The sequence below is a fragment of the Colossoma macropomum genome, unplaced genomic scaffold (assembly GCF_904425465.1).
Source record: "Colossoma macropomum unplaced genomic scaffold, Colossoma_macropomum, whole genome shotgun sequence".
NCBI classification, from domain to species: Eukaryota; Metazoa; Chordata; class Actinopteri; order Characiformes; family Serrasalmidae; genus Colossoma; species Colossoma macropomum.
Window position 1 is genome coordinate 14,329,594 of NW_023494803.1, and position 12,515 is coordinate 14,342,108.

A 12,515-nucleotide genomic window follows, 5' to 3' on the forward strand; every position below is an offset into this window, starting at 1 on the left:
AAAAAAAAGATGGTAGAGTGGTAAAAAATATATAAATGTTGCAAACATAAATATAATATACATATATACAGAGTGAGTGGAGAGAATGCAGATGTAGCCAGCATGACATACACAAACGGATTAACGATTATATAGCGCTCCCTTTTTATTTGCTAACATTTGACAAAACATTCCACTAGTTAAGCTACTTGGTTATTAGCTAGCAAGCCTAGCAGCTGGCTATTCAAAACAGTAGCCTGAGGCTTCAGAATTCACTAGCATGCATGCTAATGGCTTGGGGCTCCGAAAATTGCAAAATGGTCACTGACAGACCTAAACTGCAAACTACAGGCTATTGGTGCACCTTTGTGGCAAGAAAAACAAAATAAGTACCACAGAAAATCAGAATACATTTATAGTTGAAGATGACTTCACTGCTCGCCGAGCTGCTTGCCGCACCACTTGCTGCACTGCTTCAATGATCATTTGATACTCTCTAGATCAAAATAAAATACCTCAGGAGGCAGCATATTTGAGTTATCTAAGAATTGAAACAGCCTTCTTGTTGGGATCACACATATTATGGCGTAAAATGCTGTTTATGTAGAGAGCTCACTGGTTTTTCAAACATACCTAACATCTGTTCAATTTGAAATTAAATATAATTTCATTTCATGCATTTTCGTTTTCATTCATGTGATTCCATGCATTTTGAAATTTAAAAATTCTTATTTTTAAGGGTGATATTTGAGTACTCACTTACAAATAAAAACAAGTATTTGAAGCCTGTAAAATGCTATTCAGGCCAGCCCTGTATATGTGAAAATGGAATAAGAGACATAGAACCAAGTCTCAAGCAAAACTTTGTTTTCTTTACAACATCAAGGTGAATTTATCAATGTGCACTGACCACCAACGAGAATGATCCACTGCCCAAACAATACTTGTTCTGTGGTGGTTCTGTGTGGGTCATGACCATTGAAGGGTAAAGGGCACTGTAATCATTTCCACAGGAATCTTTGGGACTATGGTGGGCGGACCTAACTTGAATCCTTTAGGGGTTTCCAGGGGCTTGGTCCAGGCCCTGCTGCAGAGGACAAGCTCATAGAAGCTGTGCCATCGGCATGGCAGAAATACTCTTTCAGGCCACAGCACAGCCAGTCAGGATGACATAGTTTCCGATGGCTTCAGCTCAGCCATCAGGTTCTTGAGCGGTACTGTTACTGACACAAGAGACAAAGACATAGAGAGAGACAAACAAAACATAATATATTATAGAAGAGGTTTCTCCAAAGGAGAAAGATCTGGGGCTGTATTACAGAAACATCTTAAGTCTGAAATCTTATCTGCTCAGTAATCATGACAACTTTAGTTAGGACTGAATTTAGGACAGAAGCTGTTACAGAACAGCAGTTTTAAGTTCATTATCTTATCCTAACTCCAGATAAGAAAACAGTATTACAGAAACATCCTAACCAGACAAAATATCCTAAATTCTGTCCTAACTTTAAGGCAACCGTCTGTTTCTGTCATTTTATGCAGGGACGGGCAGAATAGTTCACAATAACTAGCATAATGACGTTACATTTATCTACATCAAAAACGGTGCTTTGACTTTTTTTCTGACCGCCCCAGACACTGCAGACACAAACTCCACCGACCCCCATTATCACCTTCATGTGTTAATGTTGATGAAAACTCGTCAGATAAAATATTACAGCGATGTTGGTGAATAATGAGAAGACAGAGTTGAACATGTGTCTGTTTATTAGGAGGAATGACGTGAGCATTTAGGAAATGCTCTCATAAACGGTCACAAAATTCTTAACTTCAAGTATATTGCACTTTAGTTTTGTTGGACCTTTTTCAGTAATGGTAGCTAGCGTTAGCTGTCCGGCAAACTAACCTGATTATTTTAATCATGTGTTTACATTTCAGCTGTGTGTGTGTGCGTGCGTGTGTGCGTGTGGTCAGTTGCAAGGTAACAGACATGACAGCTGATTGTCAACTTTAATCGAGCAACTTAAGATATGAGATCAGATCCTGTAAGATAAAATTAATTTTAGATGTGCTTCTGTAATACAAATTTGTGAAAAATCTTATCTTGACCTGTCAAATCTTAGGGCAAAAAAAAACTACAGTCCCTGGCCCAGACCGCCCTGACATTATTCCTCCTAATAAACAGCAACAACGTTCAACTCTGTCTCCTCATTATTCACCAACATCACTGTAATATTTTATCTGACAAGTTTCCGTTAATATTAACACACAAAGTTAATAAGAGGGGATTGTGTAGATCGTGTCTGCAGTGTTTTTTTTTGTTTTTTTTTCCAAAATGATGTTAGAAAAAAAATCTCTGGGGTTGTCTTAAAGTTCTGACAGAATTTAGGAAATTTTGTCTAATTAGGATGTTTTTGTAATACAATACAATTTTTGTGTGGACTTAAGTTATATGACTTGAGACTCAACTTTGACTTCAACACCAGTGACACGGACTTTGACTCAGAAAAACTTGGAAAGATTTGAGACCCAAAGTGGAAGAAACGTAGTCACTTTCATGTAAATGGATTTGTTTTCTGCCATAAATCTGATATAAATGTACCGTCATCAGATGCCTGTCACTGTGCTCATGCTCAGCTTATTTTATTTCTGAAGACAAGTGACGCATTAGAGTTCAAGTTTGTCTCCATAGCATCAACAGCATCAATGTGCCCTCGCTCAGCACTTATACTCTTACTGGAAAAACTCACCAGGTGAACTGACCATTTTTTCTCATGGCAGCAAAACAAAAGAAGTACAGCTCTGTCTATTTGACCGATTGTAACAGCTTCTGCAGGTAAAACAAGTGCAACATTCACCACTAGGCTGAAGTTGACTTGTTATTCGCAAGCTTCGTTTTAGAATTTGTCGTTCCACCAGCATGTAACTGCTGCACCATTTAAGGTGGAATGGAATATTCGAATAAGAAGCTGCTGGCAGGAAAAATGTCAACTTCAGCTTCATACATTCACCGTCATTTTGCTGTCTTTTCTGTAAACTTTGTTCAGCTTTGTCATTTTGGTTTCTGTTGTCGTCTAAATTCGTCTTATCCTAAATATTAGGATAAGATTATGAACTTAAGAACTGTTGTTCTGTAATAGCTTCTGTCCTAAATTCAGTCCTAACTGAAGAACTGAAGTTGTCATGGTGATTGAACAGATAAGATCAGATTTCAGACTTAAGAAGTTTCTTTTATACAACCCCTGGTCCATAACTTTGCTTTACTGTAAACTGGACACAGCAAACAGAATACACAGACAAAAATGCTGCATAGACCAGCTCACCAGTGTTCCCAGATCTCACAAGAGGAAAAAAAAAGCCCAAAGCAGGTGACCTTACCTACCACAATGTGTAAGACAGAGGCTCCTTATTATAATAATATATACATTTTGTGTGTGTGTGTGTGTGTATATATATATATATATTATTATTATTTTATTTTATTTTTTTTTTGCATGAATTTATTTTTTTATTTTGCATTTCGCAAGTAACCATTTCAAAAATAATGTAACATTTTACATTTTTCTTTTTAACTTTTCTTTTTAAATAAAACTAGCCATGAATGAAAATGAAGGGAAAGACATGGCATATAATGAACAGGCCAAGTAATTATACCAGTAAAGGCAAAAAAGATATGATTAAAAAAATTACACATAGTCTGTCATAGGGCTAGTAGACTCAATTTATGTATGGGAGAAAATTAAGCTTCACTGATGAGAACGGTGCTGCATTTATTTTATGTTTATAAGTCCTGGCATGTTGTGCACATTTTTCACACTTACTGAATCTGCACAGTGCCTTGAATCGTCAACCATTTGAGGTCAAATCCAGTCTTTTAATTCACTCTCTTTCTCCTACTCTTTTTTGTATTTTTTTCCCCGTATTTTGCTCACTTAGTCCCTGGTATTGTTAACAAGTTAGCTAAAGGAACTTCATCATTGGTGGACCATCATTGGCACAATTTTGATTTGTTTTTAGTTGTGGGGGGTTAGGGTTAGGGAAAGAATGGGGCTGTGGAACGGGGATACGCAACAGGACAAACTTGCAGTTTCACTTTATTAGACAGGTACAGTGGAAAAAGACAGGATCAGGAAGCAAGCCCAAATAAGAAACTACACAAAGTTAGCAGCTAGGCTCACCTTTTTTACTGCTAGGCTCTGTGAAGCTGTGCTACCGCACACACATAGCCCTGCAATTCAAAATAAGAGTCCATGCCAAAGAACTGGGCATAAGGGGTTTCTATTGAACTAAATAACCTAAACTCAGCATTCTCGACTTTTTAGAACAGGATATAATAAATTCGTAATAAGCTTTTTTGAGCATATCATTAATATTTAAAGAAAACTTTCTGTCTGCATGTCTGACTGCAAAGAGAGCATAAGTAGTCCTGTAAAATTTAATTCAGTGTAGCACAGTGTGTGAAATGTTGAATAATAATTATTGTGTGCATAGTTTTTGTAGTGTTTTTAAATGTATCACTAGCTTGTCTTTTCCCACTTGTCTGATGTCAGAAAAAAATATTGTAGCTTGTTGTGTATTGTAAAAACATCTTAGAGTGTAGTGATCTTACGTTTTTTTCCATAGACCACTGTGGTCTTGTCACCATTTTATAGTCTGCGCCATACCCATACCCAAGGAACTCTGGATCTAAAATGAATTTCTCTATGAGAAGAATGAAAGGAGTGTTTGAAAATTGCCTCTGTCGCATCCTATGATAACCAAAAATGTTCCAGATCTGATACGTTTTGTCCTAAGAAACATTCTCCTCTTGAATATCACTGAATCCTTTAAATTACAAGGTCATTAAGGACTTGAAATATGAAAATTGCTATCTGTAAGCTTATGCTAAATACGCACTAATTTGACATCATTAGACTGGCATAGCTTGATTTAAAGCTACACAAACTTACCTATATTAAGGCTAATTCAGTACAGACTCAGCTTAATGTTACTGCTTTCCCCCTGTTAAGCTGATCAGAATCAGAATATCCGAACAAACAGCTGGCGTAACAGCTTCATGGAGAGTTGAAATTCATGATATGAGCAGGTTGCTCTATTTCTGCTTGACAGCTGAGTAACATTAACTTATTTTTACTGTTTTACAGAACCAACAGGTTGTTTTTTTTTGTCCCATTTGCTAATGTTTGCTGCTGCAATGCAACCATTTAAGGTGGAACAGGAAAACTCAAACAAGAAGCTGGTGAAAAAGCTAAATTCAGCCTTCTAGTTTTAACACTGATAGTATTTTTATTGATAAGCAGTTTTATGCTATTGAAATACCCTACCTAGATGTTTTATTTACAGGGGTGTGATAGAGGGAATTTTTTGAAAACCCCATTCAATTCTGGCCATAGAGAAATTGAGCTTAGACCCAAAGATCCTAATATGGCCATAACGTGGACCATGACTACAGTGGTCTATGTCACCCAGCTCTACTTGGGAAGTAGCACTTGTTACTGGTTTGTTTCATCATAGTAGCAATAAAGGGCAACTGAAGAGTACAGTATATTCCTTATTCATCTGATTTTTTTGTTCAGAATTGTTGTTGGTACAACCAAAATAATGACTTTTGATAAATTTTCAGTAATAATGACTTTTGATAAATTTTCAGCTTTGTTAGATCCTTTACATTTGGAAATAAATGCAACAGCAGCATTGAGATCATGTTATTAAAGAAAGCAATAAATTAAATGGTAGAACCTTTAAAGACTTCTCTTTCGCTCTCATTCTTTTTGAATGTATCTGTATGTGGGTGTGTAGGCGAAGCCAATGATCGGGATGTGCAGGTGATTGAGCTGCCCATTGTGGACAGCTTGCACCCTCGTCCCCCCTACCTGCCACTGGCCATCCCAGAGGACCTGGCTGAGCGCCTCCAGCGGCTGCACGGGGACCCCTCCGTCTGGTGGGTGTCCCAGTTCGTCAAATACCTAATCCGGCCTCAGGCCTGGCTGGAGAAAGAGATGCGCGAGGCCACCGCCAAGCTGGGCTTCAAACACCCCATTATAGGGTAAGAGAGAGAAAAAACACAACCCAGAAAATGAACCAGGGGAGTTGATTGACTTACAAACTGAAAACAACATTAATCAACATTAATTCCCTTTTCTTTTGTTGAGGCAAAAGTCCATGTAAGTTGGCTCTACTATGTTTGGTTGAATGGAAATGTGTGGCATATTTAATTTAAACATTCAAAAAATACATATTATTAATTTTTGATTAGTTTTTTCTTTTGTGCGTGAGGGGGCTAATTCAATTTTTAAGGTGTTACTCTGTGATTTTTTTTCTGTGATTTTTTTATTTTATAAGAACAGAACCTAATAAACTTCAGTTTCTGTGCTGATAAATGGTGAATGCACTAAGAAAATCCACTGTAGTTCTATGTCAGTACATCATTCCTCAGTATTATTTTAACTTGATACTTTTTTTATATGAATATATATATATATGCAGAAATTTTTATACACTTTAGTAGATGTTGATGTCACTGCTGTGCTGAGAATGGTCCACTATCCAAATAATATCTAGTTTGCAGTGGTCCTGTGGTGGCCTTTTTCCATTGATGGACAGGGTACAGTGTGGCTGATAAACTGCACAGCAGTAGGAGAGCTGTAGTCAATAAATTTGTACCTAAGGTATAACTTGACTATTACCTTGAAGAATGTAGCTCATCATTAATTAATTGGAAATGCATGTGGCTTACTCTACACTGTATTTAAGATATAAAATGGGCATAGGAATATCGCTCTGCTATGTGAGAAAATATGGATTGCGGTGAGATTCGCAAATTCTGGAAACACATTATCTTCATTATCTGACCTACTTGAAATTCTTACTGACATGTATCTTTGTCTGTTTATATTCAATTATAATTGCTCTTTGCCTTTATAGTAGCTCAAAAATATTTAATTTTTTTTTCTTCTAACTACTGCTGAAAAGGCTAATGTACAAAGCTGTTTCTATCTAAATGTGTAAATATCGCGACAGTGGCTATTATTCTATTATGATATTGCTTCTACTTAGCAGACCTGTAAAATCTACAGACATGGCAGTTTGTTACTGGATTAAAATCACAGATCACATCAGTAACAACTCAGATTACAGGTCCTCCCCAGGTAAAATAAATCCAGCATGAATAGGGCTTTAGTTTTCATATATGGACTCCATGGACTGGGGCGTGAACAATGCATTTTGAAATTTGTGACAATGTTTATAAACTACGTCAAACACCTTTATTTCAGAAAAATAAAAAGTCCTTTAAAACAGTTAAATGAGAGAAAAACAAGATATAAAATGCATAATATATTCATTTACCTTTATTTAACCAGGAAAAAAATTATTGCAATTTAAAATCTCTTTTACAGGAGAGTCCTGGCCAAGACGGGCAACAACACATAACAAATTGTTCCCATAAGACATATAATACATTACCAACATAAAACAGAAAATTCAATAATCAACAAGAATATAAACAAAATATATTTAATTAAAACAAGACATCAGTCTTTTTTGGGATGCACCTGGTTACACCCTTTTGCACTACAGTGTGTGTGTGTGTGTGTGTGTCTGTGTCTGTGTCTGTGTGTGTGTGTGTCTGTGTCTGTGTCTGTGTGTGTGTGTCTACACGTGAAGAGAGAGTGAGAGATTCCCACCCATACACTGTCACCACTTAACACACACTCATTCACACTCCATCAGTCCTGTTTGTACAAGCTCCAACTGAGTCTTCTGCTTTCTGCAGGGTGCATGTGCGTAGAACAGATAAGGTGGGCACAGAGGCAGCATTTCACCCCATAGAGGAGTACATGTTGCATGTGGAGGACCAGTTCCAGAGCCTGGCCCAGCGCATGCATTTGGACAAGAAGCGTGTTTACCTGGCCACCGACGACCCCTCACTACTGCAGGAAGCCAAGTCCAAGTGAGTGAGAGTGTGTGTATATCAAAAATAGAAGAGAATATGATGATTATCGGGGCATCTTCGCACATCAGACACATGGTATACAGTAATGTGCGAAAGTCAGAGATCATTCTTTATTTATTTAATTTCCAATACAGGTTATTCATTTTTCAAGAGATAATCCACTTGCATAATGAATGAGAAAGTCCAACAAAAACAGATTCCAAAACTCAAAATTCTGAAAAGATACAGATAATATGGCACACTATGGGTCTGAAAAAGAAAATTTGCCTATCAAACAAAGAAATGGCTGCTGTTCTCAGAACATTGGACTGGCCACCCCAGAGTCCTTACTTCAACATCGTTGAATGTGTTTGAGATTTCTTTAATTGTGATTAGCAGAAAATGCAACCAACTTAAAGCTTCATTAATGCTCAATATTAAATACAGACATGGATATGGATGGAGCCTTCTGTCCTGCATTTATTTTGTCTGTATTTGTGCACGTTCTCCAAAGACTTACTGATATGGACGAAACAGAGTTGTACCATTGGAAACTGTGGAGGCAGTGTATCCAGTAGGTTATGAAAAGAATGGAAGCTGGAAGCTGCATTGAAGGCAAAGAGCGGGCATACTAAGTACTGAAAGAATATTATATAAGTTGTTGAAGCTTCTGTGTAGTTTTCTGTTAAATATACATTTTCTACTTTTTTACTGACAGTGAATAACTTGTATTTAATGGCGTGTGTATGTATTTGTGTGTGTGTGTGTGTGTGTGTGTGTGTGTGTGTGTGTGTGTGTGTGTGTCAGGTACCCAGATTATGAGTTTATCAGCGACAATTCCATCTCATGGTCAGCCGGCCTACACAACCGCTACACTGAGAATTCATTAAGAGGAGTCATCTTAGACATCCATTTCCTGTCCCAGACCAACTTCCTGGTCTGCACCTTCTCCTCCCAGGTGCTCTCACATGCTTTACTTTCCTATCTGCTGCTGCTGTATTTTATCAGCAGTCTTCTTTCTCCCAGTAAAGCTACCAGAACACTACAAGATCAGGGGTTTGTTTGAGCAAAGTGAGGTGGCATTTCACAAAGTCTATTTTGTATACATTTATTACAGAGAAACAGCAAGTCACAACATGAAAGGATTAATTGCCTTAAAAATAAAAGGACCCCCATAAGCCAAGAGTCTTATGGAAATACAGATAAATCCTGCAGGTGTTGATGTTAAATAGCTTATTCTGAAATACATATACACTATAAAACAGCTATAATTTGTGACTGCAGAAAATTATTTTCAGTAATTTCAATGCAGCCTCAGCCCCCAGTTTTGGTTGGACTGTTCCATGGTGTTACATGATGACACAACTGCATAAAGACGGACTGATCTAAACAAGGCAATTAAATGAAAATCTACATTATGGAGAGGAGGTTTTTGAGTGTTGAGGGGGAAAATTAAATGAAGTTATCCAAGGGCAGCAGAGAAATGCAATAAAGTGAGGAAAGCAAAAAGTTTGTCGCATCACTTCCAGAGCTAACCTCATTTTTTCATTCAGGACAGCGCTGTACAAGCTCAACGGATCAAACATAATGCTAGTGTTAATGTTAGTGTACATAGGTACAGCTAATTATTGCTACTTGGAAAAGGTCTCTCTACTCGTTACTTAATTTACACTGTACCTAAATATCTCATTATATTGGCAGATGTAGCATTTTTCTTAAAACAAGCAAAATTATCTGCCAATAAAGTAAGATAATTTTACATAATAAAATTAAAATTAATAAAACTATGTCTAGAAGTAGTTCAATAATCTTGTAATATTGTTTCAACTGTCTCAGATCGAGAAATATTAGATCTGTTGACTAGTGCCACTCGGGATCCCAAAGGTCTCTACTAATTTATAAATGTATATCCAGGAGGCCCCATTCCTATCTTTTCCCTAGGGGTCCAGAGTCATTAAATGCACCAGTGCATGTAGCCACTGAATAAGAAGAGAATGTAGACATACAAAAATGTATCATTATTGTGATATTGGCTGTTGTCTTACAAATGTTCCCTCTAATCAGTCACACTGTTTTTTACTGTGCGCTCTGCACATCTTGACCAATCACAGTTCCACTTCTAGTGTTTTATGTGTTTTGATGAATCAAGGTATTCGCTGGTCTTAATAACTGTTTTGAACAGACAAAATAAAAATAAATATTGGAACTGTTTAAAACTCCAAATAAGTCGGGGATATCTTAATTGTGTAAATTGTATGACCTGGTCATTATATCAGATGAACAGCACACCAGTCACATAGAGTTTGCAATAGTGTTTTGAACCATAATATCAGCAGGACGGGCACATCATCTCTTCAGTCACAGATTTACTGTGGATGCAGCAGCTACAAGCCAGAAACAAATGTCAGCATCAAAGTGCTTTCTGACGCCAGTTAAGTCAATACTAGCTACAGCAGAAGCTTGGCTTTCAGATTAGTAAATATAGTTTATTCAGTATTCTCCTGATCAACTTAGGCACTTCATGTAACAAAGATTCTGTAAAACTGATAATCCATTGCTGTTAGTGCGTGCAAGCTTCGATTTCATACCAGTGCAGACCTCTAAAACTGGGCCTATATATAGAGTTTAAAGGGAAAAGCCCATTAATTCCTGCTTCTCTCCCATATGGACAGGTTTGTCGCGTGGCTTATGAGATCATGCAGACATTGCATCCAGATGCCTCGTCCTACTTCCACTCGTTAGACGACATCTACTATTTCGGTGGGCAGAACGCACACAACCAGATTGCCATCTACCCCCATCAGCCTCGCGGCAATGAGGAGATCCCGCTGGAGCCTGAAGATGTGATTGGTGTAGCTGGCAATCACTGGGACGGCTACTCCAAGGGCATCAACCGCAAGAGTGGCCGCACCGGCCTCTACCCCTCATACAAAGTGAAGGAGAAGATTGAGACAGTGAAGTACCCCACTTACCCTGAAGCTGACAAACTTCTCCAAAAGCAGTAGAAAGAGAGTGAGATGGAGAGAAACTATGTGGAATATGTTCAGTACAGGATACTGTAGTTAACCCTGGACCTCCTGGATGGAAATGCACTGTGTGTATGTGTGTGTGAATGTGTATGTATTGGGGGAAGGCGTTATTTTACAGGGTCTGGGACTAGTTTCTAATCCCGCCACCCATTAAAGAGGCCAATCAGGGTTGTAGAAAGGAAACTAGAATAAACTCTTTAAAAAAAAAACACCAGGATCAACAAACACGCCACTTCAGGTACTTCTATCCCGAAACCTCCAGCTAAAATGAAGGGAACTACATTTGTTTATTTAAGATTAAACTTCAAAAAAAAAAGAAAAAGAAGAGACAGACTGCTTAAAAGAACAAGCAGAATTTTGAACATATACCTTCGGCTCAAGCTTTGTTTTTCTTTCCTGTGCTGTTTTTCTTCCGTCTGAGCACTGACAGCATCCTTTCACTGCAGCCCCACCACTCCTCTCCTCCTTCGCCACCTTCGCCTTTTTTTTCTACTCCGTTCATGCCCTCCAACAACTCGCGCCATCTTACATTCCTCTAAACATGTGCTTTTATTTTCTTCTGCCATCCAGTGCTTTTAAAAAGTTTTTGATAATTTTAGTTGTTTTATCACATTCACGTATTTTTGCCTGCATGTGCGTATGCATGTGTGGAGCATGGATGCGAATCAGGTGCCTCAGAAGAACGGCTGACGTCTGGTGGAACACAAAGGTTAGTGGTGAGCGTTCCGACTGCAGAGCCTTATGGAGAGATCTGCCCCCTTCTGCCCCCTTTCCTTATCACTGTCTAATTCACCACATTTCTCCATTGTTTTTTTAAAAGATGCTTTAAAGTTATTAAGTTCAAAACTAAAATGAAAAAAAGAAAAAGATACAGGAAATGACACTTAAAATTCAAGATTGTGATACTAATATTAATAATGATGATTATGATGTTGATGAGTGGATGATTAATGGCAGTGATGGAATGATGTTGTTGTAAGGTTTCATCTACCATGAGGAAAAATTTAATATTTTATGTTTGCGAGGGCATTTTTGATAAGCCGATCAAATAAACTTGATCAGCCAACACAGGTCTCTGTGTCTGTAGTAATATTTGTGTGTGTGTGTGTGTGTGTGTGGATGCGTGTGTGTGTGTGTGTGTGTGTGTGTGTGTGTGTGTGTATATATGTGTGTGTGTGTGTGTGTTTGTAGTAGATGTCTTTCGCATAGTACTGACAAAAGTCAGAGACCACCCTTTGGTCTATTTAATGTAAGGTGCATTCAGACTTGGCAGGCTTGGTTCGTTTAGGACCCTGGTGCAGTTTTTCTGGTTGTAAGGTTTATTAGACAAAGTAAGAACGCTGTCATTCGAACTCCGGTGCGCACTAAATAAACGGACAGAGACCCCCTGAGCAGGTCGATCACTTGGTTCACTTGAAAACAAACTCTGATGTGTGGTTCATTTGAAGTATAAATGCAGTACAGACCAAATACATCTAAATGGACCAAAAATGGAATGAATCTCCTCACTGCACAACTTGTTTGGTATGTGGAAAAGATGGAAAAGACGAGTTTCTTGCTGTTTTGACGTATGT

At 38.0% G+C, this 12,515-nt stretch overlaps 1 protein-coding gene across 1 annotated transcript in view; it reads left to right on the forward strand.

Moving 5' to 3' along the window:
• Positions 1-12,011, forward strand: part of LOC118823465 (alpha-(1,6)-fucosyltransferase-like) — a 52,409-nt gene extending 40,398 nt beyond the window's left edge. Inside the window, exons 5-8 of the mRNA XM_036593106.1 lie at positions 5,779-6,025; positions 7,754-7,930; positions 8,720-8,870; positions 10,585-12,011. Coding sequence (XP_036448999.1) covers positions 5,779-6,025; positions 7,754-7,930; positions 8,720-8,870; positions 10,585-10,917 — 908 coding nt within the window. The 3' untranslated portion in view covers positions 10,918-12,011. The remainder of the gene's footprint in view (positions 1-5,778; positions 6,026-7,753; positions 7,931-8,719; positions 8,871-10,584) is intronic.
• The last annotated feature ends 504 nt before the right edge of the window (positions 12,012-12,515 follow it).